We start from the raw sequence: 27880 nt of genomic DNA on the forward strand, positions 1-27880 counted from the left end.
ATGCCAATGGAAGATAACGAGTAAAGGTACCTAACTACCTACTAACGCAGAGGCCCCCGCTCTATTAAAGATACCTCCTAGCTGCTAGCATGTCGCTTAGTACCCACACCAGCCGGCTTCACTCTCACCCAGAAGTGTTTGGACAGATAGATGCGTGCCTGGCATTCGCCCACCCGTGATGCAACATAGCGTCGATTGGGACAAGCAGAGGGGAGATGCATGATCTGTATAGGCTGTTATTCCCCTTCACAACACTCAGCGCTTAGCATGATAAACGGCAGGTAAGGCCTCCAAGCCGCCCCTCATTGAGGTGCGTGCGGCATGGCTTTCTGTAGGTGATGACGAGATATGGCTGATTGATTTTGTCAAGGCAAGGTTATCATGTGCCGTGCTTGCGCTAGATGCGCTACGATGACCTATTCTGTTGCTTTGTTGCCAATGCACATTGACATGTCCCTGGTTCGCACCTGATAATGCAACCCTATTGCCGTTCCCCCATCAGATGGCCAGAAAGAGTTCTTGCTGGTGGTTGTTTATCTAACTCATCTAACTACCTAAGCAAAGTGACCGCATACAAGAGAGCCCTCTTCCCCAGAGATAGCTGAGCTGGTCCGTGGTGACCCAAACATCCTTTGTTGAATCTGAGCCTTCCACTGTTATCCATAATCTCACCAACTTACCCGTGCGAGGGCTGGTCAGCATCCATCATTCAATCTACAGACAATACTAAGCGTTATTCCCTTCTCCCTCATTACTCGTTGTTTCCGGGCACACTATCACGTTTGCTGAGAGTGTGACGACGTCTGCGGACATCATATCAGTCAGCCTGAGACAGACTGCACATCCTCCAACCTTTTTTAACTGAATACTCACGCACTGCCTCTGTCTCGCGACTTACGCATACGTCTCCATACCTGGGGGTTACTTAGTAGCCCTCGATTCCCCTGGAAAAGAATACACACTCGCGAGGGCTTGGAGTCGCCAACTTCATAGAATCTCATATTTACAGGTACTGCGCCTGTTGTTGGGAACTCCCTTTTCTCAGTGTCGGCCAGTCCTTGTTCTTGTCAGAGGGAGTCAGCGTACGGGGTACCCTGAGAGCATCCTCTATATCGCACCTTATCCCAGCTGTCGCGCAATCCGATAGTCGCAGCTTTCAGGGTCGATTGCGGCGGGTTATTGGCTGACTTATTGCGGGCGTTGCATCTCCGCTTTCGGCTCCTCGCTCACTCATACATTCAATCAATCACGACAACCAAGGCCCAAGTCCCCAGGTGTCTCCAACTCTGTCCCTTATTTATTAAGCATTGTGTGCCCCGAGCTCGCCCACCTGAAAGAAACCAACGTCCCGTCTGTTCCATCGAGACAATAAGCTGTCTCTCGGACTCATTTAGCCAATATACCCACCTTGTCACTCTTCTGCGTGCCTTCGAGCTCCCCAACGGACAAGTCAGCTATAAACGCTAATAAAGCGGCTCTTCCTTAAACTGCCCATCAACTACTGGCTATTGATTCGGCTAAAATTGGCTTACACGACACTTATACGCCTGGTTCCTCTTGTTGGGCTTCACGAATCGACATTCGATTTATACATACCGCCTTCTTCCGTGACCGAACAAATTACAGCACGGTATCTACTCCACGCGGCGGATCTTTCGTCAACATTCCGGTTCCTGTGCGGTAACGCATTATCGAGTCAAACTCTCACCAGTGGATTTTCACCAGGAGGAAATTTTCTTCTCATCGAGATCTAAATTGCCCAGACTTTCCCAACTTGATCTTGAGTAGAAAAGAAAACTGATATCAATCCATTCATCCTTCACCTACACCGGATATTTTTGTCCATTAGGAAGATCTGCCCTACTTTTGAGTCAGTTAGTCTCAGTTTGTTCAACCATTGTTCGTCTCCATCTACAACACTCGGGGAATTTATCGCCCTGTCGTCCTTGCACATGCCCATGCGCGTTTTCGACCACAATTTGCCACTTTGTTGCACCCTGCTATCACACAATTCTGGAATTTCTCCAGACGCGGTCAAGCTCGAGGAAAAAATTTGCAACCGTTTCCCTTTTTCTACCCCTTGTTAATCGAATCAAGGAGTAAGGTTAAGGGGATCTTTGGAGCCTAGTGCCTCGATAAGAACCCCCGCAGTCGAACCACACTGAAAGGGCGTTTCTCAACCTGACCGCAGCAGCCCCAACTGCCCTAAATATCTACACTCTCCACTGATTTACAGTGGTACCAAGTACATACGGTGAAGGCTGTACTGGTGCTGTACTCATATCATATCACCTGGCCCCCCTTCTCTCAGGATCTTTTGAGGACTGTTTTTTTCTTAATCAACTTCTCCATCCTCATCCCTTCATATTTTGTTTGTTCAATTATACACGATGCATCACAGTCGGAAGAAGTCGGGCCATGGTCTGCCCAATTCCTCTGCGACCGACGTGCGAAAAGCAGTTACCGCGACCGATCCTGCGAAGTACAAGAGGCCCGTCATGACACGAAGGCACACACCACAAAAACTCGGTCGCAGTCAGCGCGAACGTGAACGTGAACGGACAGAGTCTTGGGAAGATGAAAGGGAGAGCTTTCCACAATTTTGGTAGGTCTCACGTTACCCCATGGTGTTTCTCGATGCTTCCCATGAGTATCATGAGGCTTCTTTGCTTCTAGCCCACTGGCAGTGCTGTCATGTCCAGAAATCATACAACAAAGCTACCGTTTTAGCCATGGCGCCTCATCAATTCCTATGGATGAAGTAAGAGTTTTGCTGACATTGTTGTTAGTATGACGTGCGAAAAGCAATTCATCCCTCATGACGACATGTTTCTTTACTGCTCCGACAAGTAAGTTCTAATTCCATTAGTGGTGGACCTTGTCCTGCCTGCCTGCCTGCCTACTTGAACCATAGTGGTCCAGGATGATGCTAATAATACACTGCAGCTGCCGCAGAGTTGATCAGACCGCATCGTCACAGCCGAGCTCCTCGGTCCGTCATTACGCGTCCTCAAACTATCCATTCCATTCTGCGGGAAACCCGGAGCCCAAAGACATCATCCCTCGAGCATCTCCTTCACGGCCCAGCTCCATGATTTTGAGTTCTCCACCAGCCACTCCGGGAACCGGAGTACCGAATTTCCAACATACTTCAGCCATTTCGGCTCTCCGTTCCCTCAATGTCCGGCCTCCGAGCCCTCCGTCGCCTACAGGCAGCTCCAGCAACCTGTGGCCCTTTAGCCGCAGTGCAGCAACCAGCCCATATAGCTCGTACAGCCGGCCTTCTGCCCCATATCTGTCATCGACATATGACGGAGGTTACTACGGCGCTGGAGGTAGTGGATACAATTACGAGGCAACATCAGGCGGCATGGATCGGCCACTCCCTTCTCGCCATCCCAGCACCTACTCTCGGCCCAGAAGCATCGAGCTTGTGACACCCATGGTCAGTAGATGATGGGTGCGCTCAGCTCTCTAGCCATGAGCGCCTACTGCCCTACGAGTCTGTACAAACATCAGTACATTTGTGGAACTCGAGAACAGCTTGGAAGGGCTGGTGGCACAAGCGAAGCTAAATGGCGAGTGTTCTGCTGGACGAGCGGTGTCTCACCTCACGGCCGGGTCTTCGGTCATGAACCCCGGCGAGATTGGCCTGCCCAAACAGGACCGCAAAATTCTAGCTTTGCGGGGTTTGCATCAAGCTCACAGGGGTTATTCAGCGCCCTTGCAACCGGGGCTGAAAGTTGAGCAAGCTGGACATTCAGAAAACAAGTTCCTGGCCCTCATTTCGTACTCGGTATCGAATAGAGTACAGTACGCAGTACATGGGTCGGTATGTTTTTGTTGTCCAGATTTATTGTTTCCTTTTTCACATTGCATATTCGGGGACGGTGCCTACCGACCGTCTTCCTGGCGCTCAAAAGTTTCTCTCTTTTCGCATCTACAGCATTTATCAATCTCACAATGGGACGGAGTTTACCATGTTAGTTTTCCATTTTTATATCCTCCATATAATTTTTGCTATTAGACCCTCTATGGGGCTGTTGGTTATTTAACACACTTGGCAAGCCCTTGCCTCATCGATCTGTTCTGGACACACTTCTCTGCAGACAGATAGCTCGTCAGCCCCAATTTGAAACAGAGCATGGGTTGACGCCCAGCTTTCTGCGACGAGTTAGGTGTAAGACAATGGCTGCTTGGGCGAGGCTGGGCTTGTTGCGTTTCTTCTTATCTGTATATTGATTTCCATTACTATGAGGGTGGGTTCACGCTCTGGCACGGCAAGGCAAAGCAAAGCAAAGCAAAGCAAAGCAAAGCAAGGCACGAGACGACATCATCACACGGCATCGCGACGAAATTATTGGCATGAGCAATGGCATTTAGCGAGCGGGTACCTGGGCAATTGTATAATTCAAACTTTTTCTCTTTTTGGCAAGCTTTCTTGTGGTAACAAGTTGGACTCAGCGAGGGATGCTTGAGCAATACCATACAGGCATGTATAAAACCATATCATATTCATATCTTTCTATAGGTAGTCAGCAATGGAGGGTCAACAGTGGTGAGGTCTATTTTCTTCTTCTTTTGGCATATATATACACATACATCTAATATAGAACAACGAATAAATCTAGTGACTCAATGAGGCACCGTTACTTCACTCATTGTTTCCTTGTTGACATTTTCTGTAACTAGATTAGCCTTGGCGACCCCTCAAACCGTGAAAGGTCTCCTCCAGTTTCCCCTGTCTTTCTCCACGCTTTGATCCCCGGATTTTCATTCTCCACCCCACGCCATGCCAACACTAATGCCAGTGCAACCAGCCGGCCCCAGCCCCGACGATGGAATTTGTCAAGGTTCTGCGTAACAGTTCTTGTGATGTATGGCGCTGGCACGGGCGCAGAAGGTGTGTCATGCGCACCAGAACGCGAGGTCTCGCTGGAACATTCGCCGAACTGATCGTTGTCAGGCTTGGGAGTCCAGCAGATTGAGGAGAGCTGAAGGCGTGAAAGCGAGACGGATCACAATGCGTAATCGCGGAATGATTCGAGATCTCGCCGAAAGTATCCAGAGCATTTTTTTTTTGTCTATACAACCAACTGAACGCCTCGGTGACGCTCATCTCTCCATGGTATCTGCTATAAAACTACTCCTTGTGATGCCAGCATCTTCCCCGTGGCTTATTTCAAGTTTCATCTACTGCAGTCTGGTACATCAAGTCACTTCCGACTTCTTGATCCTCATTGGCCTCAATCGCTCAAACTAGTCGATCACTCTACCATCCCTATGGTAAACTTTATGACAACGCATCAAGGCCAGGTACGTAACATCTCATTTGCAGATCATTGTCAAAGGACAGCCGTGTCTCAGATCCTATTGCATTCTTTGTGATATGGCCTGCATCTGCCACCTGTTCAAGGTTCATTCTTGCAGCGGCTTCTTCGCGTCACACTTGGATGTGACTTAACTACTATTTTCCATAGGTAACTCCAGCTTGCCGAGTGTGGATTATGTACATCTTTGTATTAGAAAAGGCGAACAATAAATGTCGATACAGACCCTCTGTGGATCAAGGGGTCTGGTAATCATTGCTGATTAAATAGGGACGCCTGGTCATATGCTACTCTGGATTCAGCTACAATAGATGCCGATGTGCCATGATCTCAGACACATGATTCCGTAGATGACATATTCGTTCATATGTGCTGTGAAATGAATGGTACATGTGTGACGTGCTCGTTACGAAATACAGTTTGACCCTACATGTTAAGAATGTTAGTTTCACAAAGTCGGTGTGATGGACCCGAAGTAAAAGTCGGAGAAATATTTTAGTTGTTTAATAATGTTCACAGTTGAAAGATGGCGTGGCTGGTTACAGTAATGGTATGGGATCAAAACATAATATTCTCTAGCCTCCACGACACAGGTAGCAAATGTAAGCAGCTACCTATGCAGCCTATCCATGAGGTTTTGAAAATCGAGAACTCCGGCAGACTAAAATATCGGCAATAAATAGTATCTCTCATGTCTAGCGCATGATTTAACATGCTGGTCTCGTTTCGTATAGCCTACCTCCGTAGATCCCCTGTCATATCCTCGTTCTCGCTTGTTCTAAGAAAGGTGTCTGGGCACCTCTCCAAGATGTCCAAGAGCATATATGCATCATGCGAATTTCAATTCATCGAGCCAACGACGCGCAGCTCTCAGCATCGATAATTGGATAGTATAGAAAAGGGTGACTGAGCAGAACGACCACCCGGTGTTTTGAAATAAATGGCAATCCAACTCCTGAGTAAACCCCCCAATATTTTGTATTCGTCACGCGAACCACACAGGCATTCTCAAAAGACCTGCGCACGATCCCTCTCCCCTTCTGCCCCTGCCGGTTACCTGCCCGCTGGCCTTGAGCTGGCCATCTCACCATATCGTCCACGATGCTTCGTGGTATCGTATGCTTGGAGCACACGTGTTTGACTCTCGTCTGCTTGCGAGAAGGCATATCCGCGTTGTTTACGCATACGTTGCACTTGCCGCACTTTCCGAATTGCTTTCTGAAACTGCTCCATTCTGAGGTACGTTAGTCTCGATAGTTCCATGGTGTGGCGAGGAATCAACTAACCTGGGCCGATAGTCCTGAATATTGTACTTCTGGATTTCCTGGATGTGATGGTATGTCTGTGGTCGGTACATACGCTTCGCATACTTCCAGACAAAGTCACGCAAGAGGCACATAATGGCGAGGCAGACCGTTTGGAGCCAAAACACGGGGCTTTCGTAGATCCTTGGTATGGTACCGAAGTACTCCATGGACACGCCTGCCATAGGCGCTACGATACCATAGACGGCAGTAAGCACGTACCAAATGGCCATGCTTCCAGGTATGGCGAGGACATGGTACTTGGTCCAGTTGTTGGTGACAAGAGCAGCCTTACCTAGGACGGTGAGGAGAGTGGCACCGTAGAGCGCCGTGCCCCACACCCAATGACCAGCAATCTTGCCATCTCCTTGGATAAGGTCACCGTACCAGAAGAGCTGCGCCCAAATGTACAGCACAATAGAATGGTAGATAGCGTTGCCTATCCACTGTGTGAAAACTTTAAATCGAAAGAAGTAGTTCTGCTGGCCCATCATGTAAAGCTGGGGGTATCGATCCAGCAGGCGAGCCGAGATGAACTGATCCAGAATACCGAGCGCTAGAGGGGGTAGAACGGTGTAAAAAACGTTGTAGAAGGATAGTGTCCATGACTCGTAGATAACCTGACCGGAAAATACGTTTTGGAATGTGTACTGCCAACAGTATTAGCCATGGTTACACACACTCGTGGTTTCGTGTCATACTTACCCAGAATTGTGTCATATATAATGCGATGTTCTTATAGAATGAGAACAAAATCGTCTTCGTGACACGCTGATAACTCCATGCGCCATGAACCAACAATAACTTTCGGAGAAAGCGGAATTGAGCGATAGCAACATCCGCACTTCGTGCGGCCTGAAGACCTTCTTCACCACTGATACCAATGCCAATATGTGCAGCTTGAATCATGGAGACGTCATTTGCTCCATCGCCAATAGCGAGAAGAATGGACTCCTTTTGATACTTCTTGACCAGCTTTACAACAAGGGCCTTTTGAAGAGGAGACACGCGGCAGCAAATGACAGCCTTGCACATAATGGCTAAGTCAAGGAACAGTTTTTCCAAATCCTTTTCGAGAGCGAATGTCAAAGACTTTCCATCAATGATCAAGGCTAATGTTTCTGTTTCGATTGTGCCATCTCCCTGCGTCCTGATGGCATCCATCTTCTTCTGAATGTTGTCTCGTGTAGCAGCAGCCGTTTCCTCGTTAACGATCAGAAGCATCATATCTTCGCTGAGGAGCTTGCAACTCATCCCGATGTTAATGGCGGTTTCTTGACGATCTCCAGTCAAAACCCAAACTTTAATATTGGCCTGTTGTAAAGTGTGAATTGTCTCTGGAACGCCATCCTGAAGGCGATCCTCGATGGCAGTTGCGCCAAGTAAAAAGAAGTCCTTCTCGATAATTTCCGAAGCCTTGTCCACTTCCTCAGCGCGGTTGCCGCCAACGGTCATCTGGGCAGTATCGTAAATCTTGTACCATTCCTGAAACTCATTCTCTGGGATTTCTCGCATAGCCAAACATAGCGTTCGCAGACCTTCAGAGGCGTACTCTTCAAGATGTCGGAGTGTAACTTCCACATGCGGATTCTGATCATTGAGTCGTTCGAGAATGACGGTGTCGGCACCCTTACAATAGCATCGAATCTTTCCATCCGGGCATCGGTAAATAGTTGACATTCGCTTTCGAGTCGAGTTAAATTCGCAAACAGCAAGAAGTTCATATTCAAGTTCGCGGCCATTAGCATCGATGATGACCGACTTTGGCTTTCGAGCAGTGAACTTGAACCCGAGATCCAGGGCACCAGCGACCAAAGCGCCTTCATCAGGAGAAGCAGCTTGGTACTTGATACCTCCTTTCTCATCCATTTCCGGAATGACAGTATGGCAAGTTGCGAGCAGTGACAAGAAGTGATCGATGGCAGGGGCAGTCTCGTGTCCGTTGGCGAGGTTAGCCTTGAGCGCCTTGTAATCGAAAAGACCGACTTCAACGCCGTCAACCATAGTTGGACGACGATCCTCTGGCACATCTTCTGAGTATTGAATTCCGGCAATCGAACATTGCTTGAACTCCATCTGATTACAGGTGAGGGTTCCAGTCTTGTCTGAGAATACGTATTCAACCATGCCAAGTTCTTCGACCAAGCTTGACGTTCGGCAAGTAGCAGGTGTATCGTTCTTATCGTAGTACATGTCGAGATCATCGTTGATCAGGATTCCATGCCAATATTTCACCAACTCCACGGTGACGAAGAGAGAAATGGGAACCAGTGCCGAAAACAGAACCCAGTATGTGACCATGTCCTTGAGGAATGTTTGAGTGATTTGACCAGCAGTGTTGGTGGGATCCAGGAAGAGATAGGAGAGAGCATCGCCTTCGACCTTCCGCTGGATCAAATCTCCAACGGTACACACGATACTCAGAACTAGTAAGATACCTACCAATAAGAGGACAAGCATGTTGAGTTTCCTCTCAACCTTGGTACGCTTAATAGGAGCAGCAGTAGCATTTCGCATGAGTTTCGTTTCGTGGCCAGTAAACACTACAACACCGTGAACCCAAGGCGTGTTTCGCAAAGTAGCACCTCTGAGAAGGAGTTGCTCTGGATTGAGAGCAAATTCCTTTTCTCCGCCTCCAGTCTGCATTGTCAATGTTGCCTCATATGTGTAAAGACTACTATTGGGCTGTTCCGACTTGATACGTCCTCCCAGCCTGCTAAGCTCATTGGGTGAAACCATTGAGGAAGTTTCTGGCAGCCCTTGTTTGATCTTGAGGTTTGTTTCACCATCAAGGTTTGCTGTTTCGATATAACAGAGACCTTCGGGCTCAGAACTAGCCAGAAGAACTAAATCAGAAGGGAAAGGTTCTTCCGATTCCACTCGTATTATGTCTCCGACGGCCACATTGATCCACTTCGTTTCCTGGAAAGTTGAACCTCGTAGGACCCGCGCTTTAGAAGTATTGAGAGCATTATCGGCTTGCTTTCTGCGGTAGTCCTCGACCAATTCCTTGACGGCAGATATAATAAGCACCACTATGAGGGGTGCAATAGTTGTGTAGGGGTTCGTTGGTGACAGATTGGGAATCTGCTGAAGCGCGGCAGTAAACAAGAAGAAGATGTTGGCAAACTTTGAGAATTGCTCGTACAGAAATTTCGGTAGAAAGGTTGCGACGTTGTATTTCGCAGTCGAGATATGGTTATCAACATACTTGTTGGCGGCATTGGCTGGCGGATTATTAAGGTATATGAGTCGAGGACCAAGGGTTGACGGATCCGGCTTCGATCGGCCAAATCCAAACTTGAAGTTACCCATATCAAACCTGCCCTTCTGAGCCTGCTGCGGTGGCTGATGAGAGTTCCCTCCAACGGAATCTCCTCGTTCATGGCCGGGTTCTGTCAGAGGCAGATCCATCTCTGAATATCCTTGGCCGAGGCCTAACCTATTCTTGACTTTACCAAGAAAACCTCCACCAAGGCCCAAGACGCTGTTTCGATTCCGCGCGTTGTTCCTACCAAGGCCCGGGGTAGTCTCGTCAACTCTTGCCCCTCCATCTTGATGATAGTACGAGTCGCCATCGACGGGATAATCATCGAAGTCATCAGCGTAGCGTTGGTAATTGCCGAGTTCGGAAGTCTGGCTATACTGTCTCGTAAGGTAGGGATTCGAACCTGGACCAGATCTGGGCGGTACACCTAACCCGCCGGCAGGTTGTGCGGTCGAAGCATGATTCGCGTCTCGAGCACCGACGAAGTCGTCATAGGACACAGAGGTACGTCCTGGTGGGGGGTCTTGATTCTGTTCGTGAAAGCGCATCAGGTCGTCATCGTTGAGATTGGAGCGCTGTCCGCCACTGTAAACAGGTTGGTCATTGTCGAGGTCGAGTAACAGATCGTCGCGATTATTCGAGTGTCCCGTATCGAAACCTCCTCCAGGCGGTCGCCCAGCCATGGCGGCGGACAGTTGAAGGCTAGACTATCGACTGGCAAAGGCGGCTGCCAGCATGCGGATTTTATGAAATGACGTTGCGCGATGAACGGTTCGATCGAGCAAGTAAAACTCAATTATTTGATGTCGATACGATGCGATGAGGTCGAGCGATGTGGGAGGGTGCCAAGCGACAAGCTGACAGCCAAGGCAATGGCAGATGTAGACGGTGTCGTGTCGTCAACTCGTTAACTCTAATCGAATGGGCAAGTTGTCAGGTAAAGTAATCACTGTAAGCTTGCCCCGTCCTCCGTAGGATGAGTGTCTGTGAATCCAATCCTTCTATGGCTGGGATTCGGTTGAGTGCCGTGGTGACCGGATTGCACATGCACAGCCTCCTTTTACCATGCGCAAGCTTTCTATTAGACGACTCGATTGGAGACCGTGCGGCGGGACGTTGGACGAGGCTCAAAAGACTGGGCTGTGGCCAGCTTTCAGTCTTTGATTGGCCAAATCGACTCCTGTCAGAGGCCTTTGAAGCGTATGGTTTAGGGACTCTGCCTAGCTGAAGCAGATGCGGCGAGTCAATAAAAGCCAATGGATCTTCCCTCTTTTGTTTTTAAAGGTATGTAGTAATTAGGAAAGGTATTAGGTAGAGATCAGGGGACAAGAAGGATTTTGAAATACGACAAAGCGGGTTGCTATTGAGAGCTCCAGCTTGGGGGCTGGCGCTGTCAGATCCAGTTGGATTTAGTGGAGGTTCACAGTGCTAAAGAAAGGATACTCAGGGGAACGATACTTAGGAGTCTCCCATAGAAGAACCCTGCCAGTATGATAAAAAAGATCAACAACTCGCCATAGGATCACTTCGGCTCACTAGCGATTCAACGTTTAATGGATATTTGTTCATGCCCACAGACAGTTGCTTTTTCGCATTCTGTCTTTGGCGTGGAAGGGTCCTTCGGCTAGCAAACGCCTCTTCGCAAGTGCTACTCCACGTCCGCTTATTAGCTCTAGTTCGTCATATTGTTTCTATTCATGGCTAGGTATGCTGTCAGCATCAACAGGCAAGAAACGAGCCACCATCCATCAATATGCCGCCCAGTGCCCACAAGCCGGGTCCGCAATTGCGGAGGAGAGTGCATAGGTATTTCAGACTTACAGAGTATCCATCTTATGTATATTCACATTGAAAATCATGCTGGACAGTACATTCTCCAGCCATTAGTTTCATGCCAGGATACATTCGCAGAGAAACGCATCTACCAAGCCCCTTTACGTCGTCACCTCGACGGATCCAGTAAGTGTATAATATAATGCCCCACTTACTTCAAGACCCACGGTTGCTCATTCGTTTCAATGTGAGGCTGGATGCTATCTTCTCTACATATGTCTATTTCTTCTTGCATGGCTATATTTCATTTGCTTGTTCTTGGTCCACAGGAGATATTTGATGCAGGGCCGTTGTACCGTAGAAAATCTCTAGAAAGTAAGGTATCTTAGTAACCACTGACCTTTAGGTTGGTAAGTAAGGTAAGGTAGATACTTAGCTGGAAACTGACTGTCCTCCTGGTACTACACCCATGAATGGGCCCGTTGTCCCACCAACCATTCTTTCTGGTTGAAGATGTTTATATCGTGCATGACTGGTCCTTGATTACAGACTACCTACGTATCTAGATAAAAACACCTTATTCATACTTTTTTTTTTTTTTTTGAGAACCGAAATGACACGGAGTACTGCGGTCAAGAAATATGGAAAACCAGCAAAACGGTCAAAAGCTGAACGTTTATTCGCCGAGCTACCGCAAAGCCCAGTACGGCCCCAACAAGATCCAAACAGAAAAAAGGACTCTATCTCTCTTATAACAAATAAAGTCTCATCACTTCATCTCGATGAGAAATCAGCTCCCAAGACAAAGGCCAAATTGCCGAAAAAGACCACAGAGTCTGTCCAGGAGAAGATAAGCGAGGTTATCAACATTAAGGAGGACACAACCCTCAAGGTCTCAGAGAAAAGAGGCACTCCTGAGGCTAAAGAACCAAGCTCAGTCCCATCGGTGGATGAGAATGACTCTGTCGATTTTTCAAGATTATTGGAGGCTCAGATAGCCTCAGAGGCGGCCGCGCAGCAAACACAGCTCAGAACCCTCACGTGGGAGGATGTCTGTCCACCAGGAGATAGGATTGACAAGATCGCCGAAGCATCTTACGCCGAGGTATATCGTGTTACCAACGAGCGTGGTACAAGCATAATAAAGGTTATTCGGCTTCCATCGCCCATAAAGCCACAGACCAAAGCCCAAATTCGCTCTGGCTTGGTCGATGAAGAGCCTCATCCTGAAGAGGATGTACAAGGCGAGCTGCAGATATCGGAATGGCTGGCAGATATTCCAGGTTTCGTTGTATACAAGGAGCGATACGTCGTTCAGGGTAAAACAACACGTCAGCTTCTCGAGACGCATCAGTCGTTTCAAAAGAAGATGAAACGACAAGATCCGGACCGAGCACAGTTTTATCCTTCACCGAGCCGATATTTGGACGATACGCGTTTCTTAGTTGTTGAGCTGGGCGATGCTGGAACGTCGCTAGAAGACTGGAAGTTAACGAGCGAGAGTCAATTATGGGATATATTTTTCTTGCAGGCTATTGCTCTGGCGAGAGCTGAGGACCTTGTGATGTTTGAGGTAATCCATCCTGCAAGGCACACAATTTGATTAAACCCACTGACTTGAGTAGCATCGTGATCTTCACGAGGGTAACCTATGTATCCGGCAAGTCAAGCCACCTCGAGACATGGGTCCTCCTTCAGCGGGCTTCTTTGGCTTTTCAGGCTTGGATATTACGATTTTGGACTACGGCCTGTCTCGTGGCGAAGATCTTTCCATTGAAGATGCGAAACCTGTGGCTTTTGACCTCGAAAGAGACCTCAGCCTGTTCACCAGTACTCATGCAGCACAATGCAAAGTTTACCGCCAAATGAGGTCATTCCTTCTCCGTGCTGACCGTACATGTCTCCCTCCGGAAGCTCACGATACACCCTACGCTGAGGGTATTGACGGACAACTCTCATGGGACGCTTATGCTCCATACTCGAATGTGCTTTGGCTGGCATATCTCTACGAATATTTGATAAGTCACTTCAAGGGTGATAAGAAGGAGCTTGCAAGATTCAGGAAAGAGACTCGAGAGATGTGGAATTACCTGGATCCAGACGCTGGAGATGAGTTGCCCTGCTTCAGCTGTGCTGCAGACGTTGTATGCTTTGCAGTTGAGGCTGGGTGGGTTCGTCAGGAACAACTGAATGGTGTTGATGAGTCACTGATTCAAAGAGAAGACAGCATTATCGGCGTGCGAGATGATATCAAGGACGTGAAGCAAGAGAGCGCACCGGCCAGGAGGTCAACTCGAAGGCAATGAGTTGGGGGTGCCATGTGTGTGATAGATTGGACGATAGAGTGGGCGGTGTTCTGATGACTGATTTAGGGTGGCGTTCATAATACCAATGACTTTTTATGTAAACAATATCTATTTCCAGGGTAGCTTTGTGTTCATATTGAAAGCCGACCAAGCCAGTGTTTTTGCTAATCTTTCATTGGATTGCCTTGGAAACATGGTAAAGATTCATTAAGACCAAGATACATTCTTGAGAGAGCATATATATGATTGACCGCGTGAGATCCTCTTCCTCGTATGATCTTGTTTATTTACATTTTATTCGTTTCATTAAATTGTAGAAAGTTTGCAACTGTCTCAGATAATGTTGTAATACCAAGCGGACGTTAGCGCACCGTGGTGGTGGGTGCTGGGGAGTCCAAGGTGCCGCTCACGTGTGAGAGAGACTTGAATGAACATGAGAACTGGATTGCACGCTACTGTACATAAATAAGAATAAATATTAAGAATGACTCACTGGCATTTAATCGTGGTACATTCAACTCTAATATAAGTCAGTGCCTCGTATTTGGTGTATCCTGCCGAGCCTACCTAGGGGAGGCAAGAAAACATTGGACCTCGATCCTAAGTGACAAAAAGACTTAGGTAAGTTGTCATAAGCTTAGGATGCTTTTGTTTTGATATCATCTGTCAAGGTCTGAAGTTTTCTTGTTCCCTAATAAGGCATACCTACTATGGTAGGTCATTGGATCAACGGGAAATGAAGACACCCGGTTTAGACAACGACGCACAACAAGCGGAGTAGATGCCGAGCTTAGCCCTTCAGAAAGTTCGGAGCGAATGATTCTTGAGCTGCATCATAGTGAGAGTTCATGGATTCACTATTGAGGAAATCGTTCACAAGATGTCACCATTGTATCCAGGCAGATAAGGAAGTCTTGCCGTCGGTATCTGAATAATATTTACCTACCTTGCCTTCCTTGCTTTATTCATGTCGAATGTTTGAGCTGTCAACCTCGGCCGTGCTTCAGCCGTTGTCGGCTCCTCTTGATCGGAACTGGGGGATGCGCTGGAAATGGAGTCTAGCCCCCACCTGGAAGTCAAGAAGTAGGTACCCGTACCGAGGCTAAAATTACTGGATTGTTTTTCTACCGTTGACCTGGTTGGCTGATCAGCTTTCCCAGCTTCCCAATTGCTATGTTGCTCCTACAAACCACATGTCACGGCCTTCTTGACTGAATTCGGCCCTGACGCGTGAGTCCCGAAATTGGCCTTTTGCCTGCGTTCCTGAGTCCCCATACCTCTCTTGTTATTCCGACGATGCTCAATTGAATCATGAATCTGGGGTGATTCAATACATTTGCCCTGTTTCTCCTTTTGTCGCCCAGTCTTCCACCTAGCTCCGTCTCCGGCACATACCGCTTGTCCTCTATACGATCCGAACTTCAACTCTCTGCCACCTCCAAAAGACCATTACCGCCTTTTATGTGTAGACGATCTTAAGCCTCAGCAGCTTCCGTGCTAGCGCTTCTGACCCCATTGCTCTCATACAACTGTCAGCATGACTTTTAACAACCACGCCGCTTACAGTCCGACCACGATGTCATCCTCAACTGGACCTTCTGGCCTGCCAAACAGCCTCCTCTCGACATCTATATCCTCTCTAGCTTCTTCTACATCCTCACGGCATCCTTCCCAAATTTCGAAGACCTATCGACAGGCTTCTACTTTATTCCTCACGCGTCGTTTGCCTGAAGCTCTGACGACATTACTCCCGTTGATTACTCCACCCGAACATGTTGACGACGGCGAACCTGCGCCAGTTGCCCGAGCATCAAGAACGACTCGCATTAAGGTCTGGAGCCTGTATCTTACTATCCTCAACGGCATTGTCGAGTTAGAACCCGAGGAGGGCAAGGATGCTTTTGGAAACCAAGAATGGAGAGCCTTGTGTACCAAAGTTCGCGAAGGAGAAATATGGGATGAGGTAGTCACGAACGGCTACCATGGAGTGGAGGGCGATGTTGACTCCGACGTGGTCATCAACCTGTAAGTCGTTTGGAATGCGTCGAATTGAGACATGGACTGACTCGAGCAGCGCGACAATATTGTTGGCACATGCCCGTGACCAGAAGCTTAACCAGCACAAACTCGAGGCTTATCTGGCCGCCTCCAACACACCAAATCTTGATGTCGCCGGGCGGCTCGCTGAATCAACGAGCTCGCCCATGTCGAATCGATATCGGTCTCCTGCGAAGGGGGCGAGTGGCGCCAACACGCCTAGAGATCTAAATGCTCGTGTCAAGATTCTGGAGTTATACACCCTCCATGTGCTCTTGCGCAATAACGAATGGGACTATGCTCGTGAATTCATCAGCGTCAGCTCAGTCCTAGACGAAGAGCGCCGCGAAGCCTTCCTGCAGGCATTGCAAAGCCTCCACGATGAACAGCAAGAACAAGAAAGACTTGAGAATGAGGAGCGCCAACGACAAGAGAATGAGCTGAAGAGAGAAATTGAGGAGGCGAAGAGACTGCGCGCCGAGAATGAAGAGAAGGAAAGAAAGCGGATAGAAGAGGAGCGTCTGAAGCGCGAAGGGAGCGAGGTTGATTACGGGATTGACGATACAGCTAGCCATACTGGGTCAACTCGACCTCGGAAGGCCAGAGCTCCATCATCTTCGTCGTCGAGGCAGTCAAGGCCTCGAGGGACGAATCAAGCAGGACCCAAGGCAAATGGCAAAGCAGTCTCGCAGGCCCCAACTCTTACGTCACGCGCTTCTATGGTTATCGCACAACTGCGGACTATTATCGAGCATTTGGGCTCCTCACTAAACTCGAACCCGATGTTCTTATTCAAGTTTCTGGCGTTTGTTATGGGTTTGATTCTTATGTTGAGTAATGCCAACATTCGGGAGAGAGTGAAGAGAATGCTTGCGGTCTTTTGGTCTAAGGTCAAGGGCACAGCTGGAATGGGGGTGAAGGTCAGTTACATTTAATCAATTCTTTCGATTGTATTATTTATTAGTATCTCATGTGTTACGAGGAGTCTCTGGGTAGAGCCTTTCTTTTCAGCCGTAGTGTATTTCTCAGGGGCGAGTTCTGGCAAATTTGAATAAGGAACAAGCTGGTCAATTGTAATTACTAGATAGCTGCCGCTCAATCCAAAAACCGCGTTTTCATATTCCATTTTACGCCTAAACACCTGTGATGACAGATCTAAGTCGACCTTGAATCAACCAAACACCACACTGCACGGCCAGCCCAGGCCACAACTCGGCTAGTATTGCGTTGTACGATTGGTTTTCTTTTGGTAGAATAACTGGGAAGAGAATCGTCAGCACCCTGCTGCTAAGTCAGACTACAATCGTCCAGAGACTACTCACATCTGTTCTCGAACTGCCAAGGTTTATAATCTTAGGACATCCGTCGCGATCCTTTTCAAGGCGAGTGCATTCAAAACAGTAGAACGCGTCCGAGATGCCCTCACCACCGCATACAACGCATTTGTTCTGGTAATTGCCGAAGCTACACTCGTCACAAATGCGCACGAGCGTCGTGGGCCGAACGTAGGAGTCGCATACGGGGCATTTGCCATCACACTTGTCACAGAGACGACCGATGGCAATACCGGCCTGTTTGCGACACATAACAAGATCGCTGCGCGAAAGTTAGCTGAGCTGCTATCATAAAAAGCCAGAATCAATGGTTACTTACGGATGATGGCGAGACATAGCTGTGACGAGCGGGGAAACAGTGTATGAACTTTTGTTATGAGATGCGCGGTCAGAATTAGTGATATGTTGAGGAAGAGAGAAGGGCGCAAAGTTCCGGCGTAACGTTGTAAAGTCCAAGATTGAAGATTTCTCAGCCTTGTGGAAGCGTTCTGACAGCTTCGAGGGGCGACAGAGCTGCAAGCCAATCAAAATGGTGGGGCGCTGTAGCTCTTGCCGCTTTCCACGACATCACAATCCCCACCTTCCTCAGCCTTGACAAGGGACATCATCAAGCTTCAGCCTACGTTTCTTTTCCATCCTGTCTGGTACAGCTGCATAAGCTGATTTTATGTCTAACTATGCGCGAATAGCTAGGCTCCTATAACAATGATCTAAGATGGAAACCAGAAATGAGTGCTTTCAACCCGAAATCCTTCTTCTCTGTGGCTTTACTAACTTCATTCTAGGCTCCGTCCCTTGGATGATACCAAAGCAGACCACGAGCAACATAACGATACACTGTCTGAAGATGCACCGAATAAGGACTCCATGAAAAGAAAGGCTTCAACAAATGCCGACGAACTCTCCTCGAAGCGTACGAAGCATGACGATTATTTCCGCGAAGCACCAAGCGAACCACGGAAGAGGAACTCATCTCCAAACCGCCACAATTCATATGGAGACTCTCCAGACATCGACGTAGATCGCCGTAAAAACGCGACGCAAGAAGAGAAGAGACGCGGCAAGCGGTTATTCGGGGGTCTTCTTAGCACTCTAAGCCAGACAGGTGGCAGTGTGCAGCAGAAGCGCCGTCTGGAGATAGAACGCAGACAACAAGACCGGTTACAAAAGCAGAACATTGAGGAAGATAGGCTGCGTGAGGAGAAACGACTGCGACTCACTGAGGTTCGGAGAGGCGAACAACTATCGTTCGATGAGGAGGTTGTAAGTTGGCCGCTGAGTTGTCAATTGCTGCGCTGTTGAATTGACAAGATCACATAGATGCATAGCAAGCATACCAAAATGCTTGCGATGGCTCGGTACCTACGCACAAAATCAAGGCCGCATATCGTATGTTGACGCAAACATCTATCACTTCGAAATTTATATTGACATATCCAGTACTATCTTCCTTGGAAACTCACAGCAGAACAAGAAGATACAATAGATGATCAGATCCAGCAAACGAAGATCACAATAGAGCGCGAAGTTGAAAGTTTGAACGCAAGAAAAGGGCGACAGGCGAAAGGAGGAAGACAACCTTCAGAGACAACAGCGCCGTCAAGAGAGGAGTTGGATCATGACTCCAAAGACACGAATGGACCCGAAAAATCGCCACATGGTCAAGAGAAGCCGCTTCAGGCGTCTAATCATGACCATCATCACGATGAGTCGGCAGATGTGTTGGAGGAAGCTGACGAAGATATGGTGATTTACTGATTATTGTCACTGGAGCGGTTCATTCTGATGCAGTGCACGGACTGCTGTCTTGTTTTGACCTGTTGACCTGGAGGAGGAAATCCTAGGTTTTATTCTGCACAACTATGTTCGGATTCGCGAGAGAAGGTAGAGATCTCATGTTCATGAAGGAAGGCGCTTTCTGTTGGATCTTTATTATCAAGCCCAATTGCTTTAGTATTAATATGATTTGATACCCCATGGATGTTGTCTCGGGGTTGTATTCTTATTATTTTGTTATCTCGTTGTCTACTCGACCTCGGACTCGGACTCGGACAGACCGCTTCAGCGCCTCCACCATCAATCCACCATTGACCTACACTGCGTCATGTTACATGCCGAGAACGAACGTATGCTTCGTTGGCTGGTGTAACGCAACAGCAACAGTGGGAAGATATGTATCTCTTAGCCGCGATTCGCAGTCCGATTATCCTAAATTAGGAAGTCCTCCCGTTCATGCCTCGGTTTCCTCGGACTCCACCCTACAGCACATTCAGAGCTGGCCAGGATGGAACTTGTACTATATAGACTGACTCTGTGCCGTGCAGTCTCGAGTTAACAGCACTTCCTATAAACTTGCGATCTCAGTCGTTGCAGGTGATTGGTACTTTCTTTGTAAGAATTCAGCTAAACAAAGCACCTACGAGTCATTTACACGAGAAAGTGAGTACCGTATTCCAGCATGATGTAATTCAACACCAACTTGCTTCCCCACACGGACAGGCAACTTTATCTAAACCTTGAGTTTTACAACATCCCATCATTAACAATCTTAACAGACCGCACAAAGAAAGACGGGACGTCACGTCATTCATTATGGCTCCTGATAAGCTTGTGCCAAACGACTCTCGGGTCAAGACGGAGACTGCGCAGATTCGGGGTAAAAACTACAAGTACATTGTTGGAGAGCCTGAGGGTACCCCACTGGAGACTATCGTTCTCATCCATGGCTTTCCAGATCTCGGATTTGGCTGGCGCTATCAGGTTCCCTACCTTATGTCCCTAGGATTCCGGGTCATTGTCCCCGATATGGTGGGATATGGCGGCACTGATGCTCCAGAGTCACTTGAGGAGTACACATACAAGAGCCTTTCAGCTGACATCAACGAGCTGGCTCGGAAGTACGTTGGAGAGGATGGACAGATCATTCTTGGTGGACACGATTGGGGTGGTGCTATTGTGTGGAAGGCCGCCTGCTGGTATCCTCAGCTGATTAAGGGTGTCTTCAGTGTCTGCACACCCTACATGCAGCCCAGAGAGACATTTGTCCCCCTCGAAGCTGTCATCCAGAGTGGCCATCTGCTCAACTTTAGCTACCAACTACAGTTCAAGGGCCCCGAGGTTCAATCCCGTCTCCAAGGAGAGGAAAAGATCCGGCAGTTCTTGAATGCCCTCTATGGCGGCCGTACACCCAGCGGTGATCTTGGGTTCTCTGCCAAGGACGGCATCTACTTCGACAAGCTACCGGAACTCGGTCCCTCGCCACTTGTCAGCAAGGAAGAGTTGGACTACTACGCCAAAGAATATGCCGCGAAAGAACCCCCTGAGCTGCGTGGCCCTCTAAACTATTACCGCATGCAGGAGCTCAACCACCGCGACGATGCAGAGGTAGCCAAGAAGGGTGGCCACAAGTTCGAGATGCCAGCTTTGTTCATCACTGCAACTGACGATTCGGCTCTCCCACCGTCTATGTCCAAGGGAATGGACTCAGCCTTTACCAACTTAACTCGGGAGGAAGTCAAAGCGTCTCACTGGGCGTTATGGCAGGCTTCTGAGGCCGTGAACCAACATATCACGAAATGGCTTGATGGGGTGCTGGATGGTGCCTTGAAGGCAAAGGCATCTCTATGAGCAGAGACCAGATATTCAGCCTCTGTTGTACATGATCTCAATAGATTTTATGCGCACGCACCGAGTAATTTTCTGAACAATGAGTATACACAGTTCGTATGTGTCCAAACCTAAGCAATGGAAATGCATTTCACACTTTTCCTTGCTTCTTTATATCTGTAAGAATGCAAATACCTACTGTCACAAAACACGACGCCCAACTCGTGGTTACCTCATTGAGGGACGTGCTATACGTTTACAAAGGAGTCTTAAGTCTGTCGCTTCAAATTTTAGAGGCCCGGAGGGTCTTTGAACAGCTATTTGCTTGCCGTGCCGGCTTCATTGGAGTTCAGAAGAAAAGAGGCAAGGTATTACACCACCAAGAACTTTCTATGAAAATGTAAATATAACGGGGTTAATGACCTCAATTGATGATGAAATACCAGGAAATTTCGCAATGCAAGATTTGACTCCCTTCAAGTGCCAATGTGAAGTCAGCATTCATCTACATGGTGTATACCACCTTTCCTGCTACTGGGGCTTCAATCAACTATCCAATGTAATACACACCAGGATTATAACGGTCAAAGCATTCCTCCTTGCGTTCATCCAAGTACAGCTCTGGCGATAAATCCATGTTAAGGAAACCCATGAAGAAGCTAATCAACAATCGAGTTCAGATGCCCTTTACAGCTTAGCTTCAAGATGCCATCAGTTGGGTTCGTCTCCACCTTGCCAAGCTATTGGAAGGTAAGCTCTCCGCATCACCCACATCGCCTATTTCTTTGCCTCCTTACGCCGTGGCCTCTTGCTCTCTTCGCTTCGCTTCTTCCCCTCCTCAGCCACGACCTCTCAATCCCCTTGTCGAAGACTCGAAAATGGCATCTTTCTTGAAGAACGCCTTTGGAGGTGCAAAGGCCCCTGAGCCTGCGAGTCCAGATTCTGGTGAGTTCCACTAGATACTCTAAGTATTTGACAATTGCGCAATATTGCGACGCGCAAAGAGTGGAATTGAATATCATGACTGACACGCGACATCCTCCTCTAGACTTCGCAGACTTCGCCGAGGCTCCCAATCCAGCTCCTGAGGCCGCTACCCAGGATGCGACAGCTGGAAGTGCCGCTGCCGCTGCTACGGCCGTTCCATACACCAAGTGGTACAATGTCCACGAGCGTCACTCCCTTTCCGAGTTCAGGCTTGAGGGCATCATTCTCCTCATCTCGAGTTTTATCTTCCTCCTTCATATGATTGGCGCTCGTCGCAATCGCTCTAGGGCCAAGGCCTGGATTCGCGCTCACGCCCCCGTTCTCCAGAAGGAGTACGCTCTTGTTGGCTTTGGTGGTGTACCCACCTTGGATAACCAAGATGTCAATCCCGATACACTCATCAAGGAGAAGTCCCTCTTCGAATTTGCAACATACGCTACTGGTCGACAGAACACGGCTTTCACCGACTTCAAGCTTACTCTGACCAAGAAGTTCAACCCCATTGTCAATGGCTTCGAGCATGTCGCAAGCTTTTTCGTCGAGACTGTTGATGCGCCTAAGGATGCCGTCGAGGTTCTGACCTACCCCTTTGATGGCAAGGAGAGTCTTACAGTTCCCTCTGCTCCTGGTGCTTCTGAAATCCGCGCCAAGGATGCTAAGAGCACCTACGATGGTTTTGTTTGGGGTGTTGTGCACAAGGACGTCATGCGTCGCGTCCGCGACGACCGATACGATGTGTCTCTCACTTTCACCAAGGATAACCCTAAGCTTCCCGCTTGGCTCACTGTCATGAGCGAGAGCGCCGAGATCACTGACACACTCCTTACTCCTGAGCTCATTGCCGCTGTTGAAGCCGCTGGCGACCTGTTCGAGTACCTAATTATCTCCGATCAGCCTGTTGACAAGCCCGCTACCCTTGAGGAGACGACTCCCCGCAAGCGACTCTTCCTGAAGTACGCCCTCCCTTCCGATGGCAATTACGATAATCTTCTGCCTCTCTTCTCGCACTTTCTCCAGCTTCCCGATGTCCTTGTCAAGGTTGCTCATTTCCGCCCTGAGGTTTCCAAGAAAGTCCGCAGCACCCGTGAGCATGCCATCAGTGAGCTTAAGAAGACCGCTGAGAGCCAACGCCAAGAGGAACTCCTTCTTGAGAAGGAGAAGGCCCGCAAGGCTAAGCGCGATGCTGAGCTCAAGGGTCTCGATGCCAAGGCGCAAAAGCGATACCTCGAGAAGGAGAGGGAGAAGGAGATGCGCAGATCTCAGAAGCGACAGACACAGCGTGCCTAGAGCAGCCATTTCCCTGTACAAATGGGCTGGTTTAAGAACCAACAGTGGAAAAGATGCATATTACCATGGCGGTTTCGTGTACGGGTACGGAATTTGTAACAGTAGTTTATTTATCAGCCTAATCTATGATGATGCTTGTCTTGCCGCCATAAACATCTCCATCTTTCTTCCACTTCTAGTAATTGGGCTTTGATTGCTGTTGGATATAGAAGTGGGCTGTCGGATTTGAACGACGTTCAATGGTATCGGTGTGAATAACTAGAGCATTCACTTTTGGTATGTGAGAGTGTGCACTGGCTTTTCGCCAGGTTGATCTCTTTCTTTCTGGTTTTGCGCCAATACAAACTGTCGTTCACCACCGTTGAGTTTGATGTTCTCAGTCAAAGCCCTCTCGTGGCAATTGGCTGTAGTACTCAAGGCAATTTGAGAAATCTAACGAGTTTTAGATTAAAACCAGTGGCATTGGTTAATCAAGAAAGAAAGAAAAATACGATTGTGTTTCCTCATACTTTCCAAGCAGTGGCGTTCCAGCCCCCGTGTTTGCTATTTCATTTCCGTTCTCTTGAAACTGACTTGGCAGGGCAAAACCGAAGACAGCTGTTGAGGTCATGGTGTCCGAAGAGTGAGGCAATGGCCTTAAATTTCATAATGTACAACAAAGCCAAGATTGCTATGGTACTGCGAGCAAACACCGGAAGTTCTGCTGTACCCCAAACCAGCAGTCCTGTTGTTATCCGAGCCCTCCGCAGAATATTGTTCCGTAGCAGAGCTATGCTGACTCTGGGTAGGTGGGTTGGGCAAGTCTGATACTCCGATGGCATGCTTTCTCGGCATCTCAGCTGAACAGCCACAGCAATGGAACATGCCCGAACGACTTGTGATATATCCTTCACTCTCCTTCAAGAACGTGGAGTAATCGACTTGAAAGAGGCATGCGTGGAATTTCATGGGCCCATCCACATGCCCCCGTTAGCTGTGCCAGCCATACTGTCAGGACTAGGACCGAAACCGTATCCAAAGAGCGTAGAAAACTCGTCCATAACCTGGGGTACCGAGGGAAAATTGGTATCCATTCCCACAAAAGGGCTCGGAGCCTGCATCGTTGGCATACCAGGTCGAGCAGTCGCGCTTGTGCTTCCTCTCCAAAATGCATTTGGATTTTGAGGTAGCGGCAAGGAAGTCTCGGGTGATTCTTCTTGCCTGAAGTCCTGAAGAGGCACGTCATTCTTCCAGAGCAATTCCCATTTCTTGAACCGCGAGTAGTCAGTTTCTCGGCCGGAGGGATCAGCTGTGGCGTCAAGTCGTGAGATAGCACGTTCAAAAACTTCGATCAGGGATGCTTCAGAACGGGCTGACTCTCCACCTGCTGACATCTCCTTGATCATAGCCATACCAGTGCGCAGAGCGTCACGTAGCCTATCCGTCTTCTTTTGCAGGCACTGGGTGATGATGACCAGGAGAGCAGCACGACAGGAGCTGAATTCCGTGTATGATGCCCGTGCAAGACCAATCGTGCTTTGAAGAAGATGGCATGTGTCGATTATGGTCAATGCAGCCTCCACGCAGTCAGCAACCAGGATCGACCGAGGATTGGACTTATGAGGTGTGTTGGGTCTTTGGTTGTTTGAATCAGCGGGTGAACTCGACGTGCTCGCGTTACCACGCACGACTTCGCGAGGTAAGATGAAGGGCCGCCCAGCGTACATTCGCAGCAGGCAATACTCTAGTTTGAGATGCGTATCTGCTCGTGTAATAGGGTTTTGAGGATTGACTTCTTCGTGAAACGCGGTTTCGGGCAGTGCGTCCCACCACCTTCGAAGCTCCTCCTTCATATCGATGACCCGTTGCAAACCTTCATTCATCTCATGTTTCTGTGCGGTTCGAAGAACAGAGCTGCCAATGATGATAAGCTTCTTGAAATTACGGCTCAGAATAGTGCAAGTGCATACATCTCATGCGCAATCTTACCAAGCGCCTGATTCAACCGTAACGTTGCAAGCATGTGCGCAACATTCGTAGGGCTCGATGGCATTATGTCTGGTCGATCAGTGGGCATCTCTGCGTCGACATCTTTACTCAGAATAGATAAAGGCCGCCCGTGGTAGATACCAACTCGTCTGAAGCGGTTAGTTTCCAGGAATTAAAAGATACAGTCAATAAAACATACTTCTCTGTCGTATAAGCTGTCCACCATACGCGGTTCCGGGTTTCGCGAACGTAAGGATCAAGTCCCCCGGCAGGCCACTTCCTATGCATGCCATTCTGGATTGCGAGCTTTACCGCGAGATTAAGGTAAATGTACGATAACCCTGAGGCATCAAGGGGCAGGGTATAGATGCCGATGAGAAGAATAGCCTGGACACTCTCCAGTGATGCAACAGTAATGACATCAGGAACGAGCTTGCAGGCTTGTTGATAGAACATAACACCTATTGTATCCTCGGAGAAAGGGCTTGAATCGTTCGACTTGCCATGGGCATCTCTTCCTGAGATCGAATCGAGATATGCGTACTGAGTTCCAATCGCAAAGATGATCCAAATCATGCAGAGCGTCCCCACTTCACGACGAGATAAAGCCCCGGGGTTCTGATAAATTAGATCAATCTGTTCAGCGAGCCACCCACGCTCAACATAGAAGTAGTTGGTTTCGGCATGTTTATAGAAAGCCTGGACCAGGAATTCGGCGACATATCGAGGAGGCAGTGCAGAAAGTGATGCCTGCGTGTTATTGGCTGACTGGAGCTCCTCGGCTCGATAATACTCTTTGAAACTGAGGGGGCCTGGTGCATCCTAGCGAAGGCTTGAGTTATTCGTTCTTACAAAACAAGGCTGGAGCAACATACATGGCGCTCTGGTACACATTGTTCGATCCATTGCTTGATTCTCATTGAGAAATTCCAGTGAGAGAACTCGCCTGAGTAGTCTATGAGCGGTATTGATTAGTTACTTGTGGACGTTGAATATAAGTAGTCGGTCTTACGAGTAGTGTTATTATCCAGTGGCTGGACAGTATAGTTCTCGTCTTCTGCTCCCAAAAAGTCAGAGCCTGGAGAATCCATAATCGGAGCTTGTCGTTGAACTTGATTAGCGTCGAAATTCTTGTTGTCGATGGACTCGGCCATAGCCTTCAGTGATTCCGTATCAAGAGAGACACTTCCAGCATAGTGGGTAATGATCTTCTCCATATAAGAAGCACGCTGAAGGAGCTCAGCGTTGCCTGGGCCGGAGCGATTCCTAAACTCATATGCGTCAGCAAGCTTGAGAACATCGAATGGTATGCGGCGATGCCATTGCGACTTACCTCGATGCACCATCACCTCCTTCGGCATCTCTGGCAGTCGGACCTAGGAACTCGCATTGGCGATGTAGGCGCGTACATCTTCGGCATGGTACACCACCGTCGCATTTCTCCTTCTGTCGTCGGCAGCCGTCGCAGCTATAGAAAGCGATCAATCAGCATGTGAAAATCAGAACAGTCAATGAGGGGTAAGAGATAAGCGGGAGGCAAGTGATTCAGAGCTGGTCACACCCGGAACCTGATGGGAAGGAGAAGGCCCTAGAAGCACATGCTCCAGTTTGTCTGCGCCAGAGACGGCGCACAGTGGCGGAGTGAATCAAAGGTTTAGTGAACATACGCTCGGAGTGCTCGCTTGCGTTCTCTCTCGGCTTCGCGGCGCTGCCGGCTCTTCTGCACAGTCTGTTGTTGCTTGTCCATCTCCCGTTCTTCAGATTGCGCGAGTCGGCGCGGGGCCGGTTTGCGGCGGCGAAGCGGATGGACTCCTGCTCCTGGGACCTCGAGCGGCGGGAAGCCCGTAGATCCCAGCAAAATGCTTGGGAGGCCGTGAGGTGCGGCGAAGCAATCGTGGTAAGTGACTTGCTGAGTTCGAGGAGTCGGTGATAATTGGGGTAGGATTGATGGTTCAAATTGGCGGATCGAACTTGAAGTGGTTTTATGGCCCACGTACAGGTAGATCGAGGCTTGAAAAGCGACTTAGTGGCTCCATCCAGGACCCTGTTGGTGGATGCACAGGAATGGCAGCGACTAGGTGGGTGACAACAGCCAGTCTTCCAGGAGAACCTATTGCAGGCTACAGCGATGCAAGCGAGGATTTGTTTTGAGCTTCGGCAGTTTAGGTTAGGTTGCTTATCATGTCTTTCGCTTGTTGCAATTCGAGAAACCACGGGCCTGAGAGGTGCTTTGTAATTGAGCTTCTTAAAGCAACGCCATGTTAGTCGCTGAACAAATGCAGTGGAAGCTCAGGGTCAAGCAGAAGAGAGGAACTGAAGAGTTGAAGTAAGGTAAGACGCGGGGAGCTAGCGTCTATTTTAGTGCAGTTGGCGGAACCGCAGAACGTAATTCGCTTGCCCACGCTTTTGAGTCTGAGACGATGGCGAAAGACAGAAGCAGAATAGGTCAAGTAAGCTCACAATTCGACGTTTTGTTTGCGACGCAATGATGCAAGGGCATCAGCTCAGTAACTCAGTAACTTGCACGACAGACTCCAGATGAAAGGAAAGGGTGCATGTTTTATAAGATGTGATGAAGGGCATATACTTCGTCTGAGACTAAAGCAAAGACCTCCAAAGCTCGATGTTTGAAGATAGCGCTAACAAGCTATACACGGTCACATTGTCAGTCCTTGTACAT

General features: G+C 48.6%; 9 protein-coding genes across 16 annotated transcripts; 7 read left to right on the forward strand and 2 right to left on the reverse strand.

Moving 5' to 3' along the window:
* Positions 1-497: 497 nt before the first annotated feature.
* On the forward strand, positions 498-4057 carry FOIG_05720 (uncharacterized protein). The gene is made up of 3 exons (XM_031204477.1): positions 498-2605; positions 2790-2849; positions 2947-4057. Exons 1-3 carry the CDS (start codon positions 2391-2393, stop codon positions 3455-3457), a joined length of 786 nt encoding a protein of 261 aa, XP_031066306.1. The 5' UTR covers positions 498-2390; the 3' UTR covers positions 3458-4057.
* Positions 4058-5802: 1745 nt separating this feature from the next.
* Positions 5803-11217, reverse strand: FOIG_05721 (phospholipid-translocating ATPase; the record flags this gene model as incomplete). 3 transcript variants are annotated; one of them, XM_031204478.1, is made up of 3 exons in its annotated part: positions 7340-11217; positions 6617-7284; positions 5803-6564 (listed from the first exon to the last, which is right to left on the reverse strand). In XM_031204478.1, the coding sequence occupies exons 1-3, from the start codon at positions 10583-10585 to the stop codon at positions 6384-6386; spliced, it is 4095 nt and encodes a 1364-aa protein (XP_031066307.1). In that variant the 5' UTR covers positions 10586-11217. The 3 variants fall into 3 exon arrangements, with proteins under 3 accessions (XP_031066307.1, XP_031066309.1, XP_031066308.1); XM_031204480.1 differs by having other exon boundaries at positions 6617-11217; XM_031204479.1 differs by having other exon boundaries at positions 6508-7284; positions 7340-11017.
* Positions 11218-12244: 1027 nt separating this feature from the next.
* FOIG_05722 (HASPIN protein kinase) lies at positions 12245-14195 on the forward strand. The gene is made up of 2 exons (XM_031204481.1): positions 12245-13248; positions 13301-14195. The coding sequence occupies exons 1-2, from the start codon at positions 12289-12291 to the stop codon at positions 13979-13981; spliced, it is 1641 nt and encodes a 546-aa protein (XP_031066310.1). The 5' UTR covers positions 12245-12288; the 3' UTR covers positions 13982-14195.
* Positions 14196-15151: 956 nt separating this feature from the next.
* FOIG_05723 (uncharacterized protein) lies at positions 15152-17143 on the forward strand. The gene is made up of 2 exons (XM_031204482.1): positions 15152-16006; positions 16056-17143. Exons 1-2 carry the CDS (start codon positions 15519-15521, stop codon positions 16951-16953), a joined length of 1386 nt encoding a protein of 461 aa, XP_031066311.1. The 5' UTR covers positions 15152-15518; the 3' UTR covers positions 16954-17143.
* Positions 17144-17932: 789 nt separating this feature from the next.
* FOIG_05724 (uncharacterized protein) lies at positions 17933-19360 on the forward strand. Of its 3 annotated transcripts, XM_031204483.1 has the most exons (4): positions 17933-18084; positions 18138-18615; positions 18673-18741; positions 18793-19360. In XM_031204483.1, exons 1-4 carry the CDS (start codon positions 18068-18070, stop codon positions 19108-19110), a joined length of 882 nt encoding a protein of 293 aa, XP_031066312.1. In that variant the 5' UTR covers positions 17933-18067; the 3' UTR covers positions 19111-19360. The 3 variants fall into 3 exon arrangements, with proteins under 3 accessions (XP_031066312.1, XP_031066313.1, XP_031066314.1); XM_031204484.1 differs by having other exon boundaries at positions 17933-18615; XM_031204485.1 differs by having other exon boundaries at positions 18673-19360.
* A 158-nt stretch (positions 19361-19518) lies between these two features.
* On the forward strand, positions 19519-21438 carry FOIG_05725 (uncharacterized protein). Of its 2 annotated transcripts, none has more exons than XM_031204486.1 (2): positions 19519-19791; positions 19908-21438. In XM_031204486.1, exon 2 carries the CDS (start codon positions 19945-19947, stop codon positions 20977-20979), a length of 1035 nt encoding a protein of 344 aa, XP_031066315.1. In that variant the 5' UTR covers positions 19519-19791; positions 19908-19944; the 3' UTR covers positions 20980-21438. The 2 variants fall into 2 exon arrangements, with proteins under 2 accessions (XP_031066315.1, XP_031066316.1); XM_031204487.1 differs by having other exon boundaries at positions 19616-19791; positions 19852-21434.
* A 212-nt stretch (positions 21439-21650) lies between these two features.
* FOIG_05726 (uncharacterized protein) lies at positions 21651-23482 on the forward strand. The gene is made up of 2 exons (XM_031204488.1): positions 21651-21903; positions 22007-23482. Exons 1-2 carry the CDS (start codon positions 21837-21839, stop codon positions 23230-23232), a joined length of 1293 nt encoding a protein of 430 aa, XP_031066317.1. The 5' UTR covers positions 21651-21836; the 3' UTR covers positions 23233-23482.
* On the reverse strand, positions 22441-27781 carry FOIG_05727 (uncharacterized protein). Of its 3 annotated transcripts, XM_031204490.1 has the most exons (8): positions 27661-27781; positions 26868-27444; positions 26534-26668; positions 26213-26466; positions 26076-26155; positions 25400-26022; positions 25182-25349; positions 23312-25125 (listed from the first exon to the last, which is right to left on the reverse strand). In XM_031204490.1, the coding sequence occupies exons 2-8, from the start codon at positions 26945-26947 to the stop codon at positions 24177-24179; spliced, it is 2289 nt and encodes a 762-aa protein (XP_031066319.1). In that variant the 5' UTR covers positions 26948-27444; positions 27661-27781; the 3' UTR covers positions 23312-24176. The 3 variants fall into 3 exon arrangements, with proteins under 3 accessions (XP_031066318.1, XP_031066319.1, XP_031066320.1); XM_031204489.1 differs by having other exon boundaries at positions 22441-25125; positions 26868-27781; XM_031204491.1 differs by lacking the exons at positions 26868-27444; positions 27661-27781 and having other exon boundaries at positions 26534-26818.
* Positions 23881-24148, forward strand: FOIG_05728 (uncharacterized protein; the record flags this gene model as incomplete). The annotated part of the gene is given in 2 exon segments (XM_031204492.1): positions 23881-24016; positions 24021-24148. Coding segments are annotated over 2 exon segments (264 nt in total).
* Positions 27782-27880: the final 99 nt, after the last annotated feature.

The sequence above is a fragment of the Fusarium odoratissimum genome (assembly GCF_000260195.1).
Source record: "Fusarium odoratissimum NRRL 54006 unplaced genomic scaffold supercont1.7, whole genome shotgun sequence".
Classification (NCBI taxonomy): Eukaryota; Fungi; Ascomycota; class Sordariomycetes; order Hypocreales; family Nectriaceae; genus Fusarium; species Fusarium odoratissimum.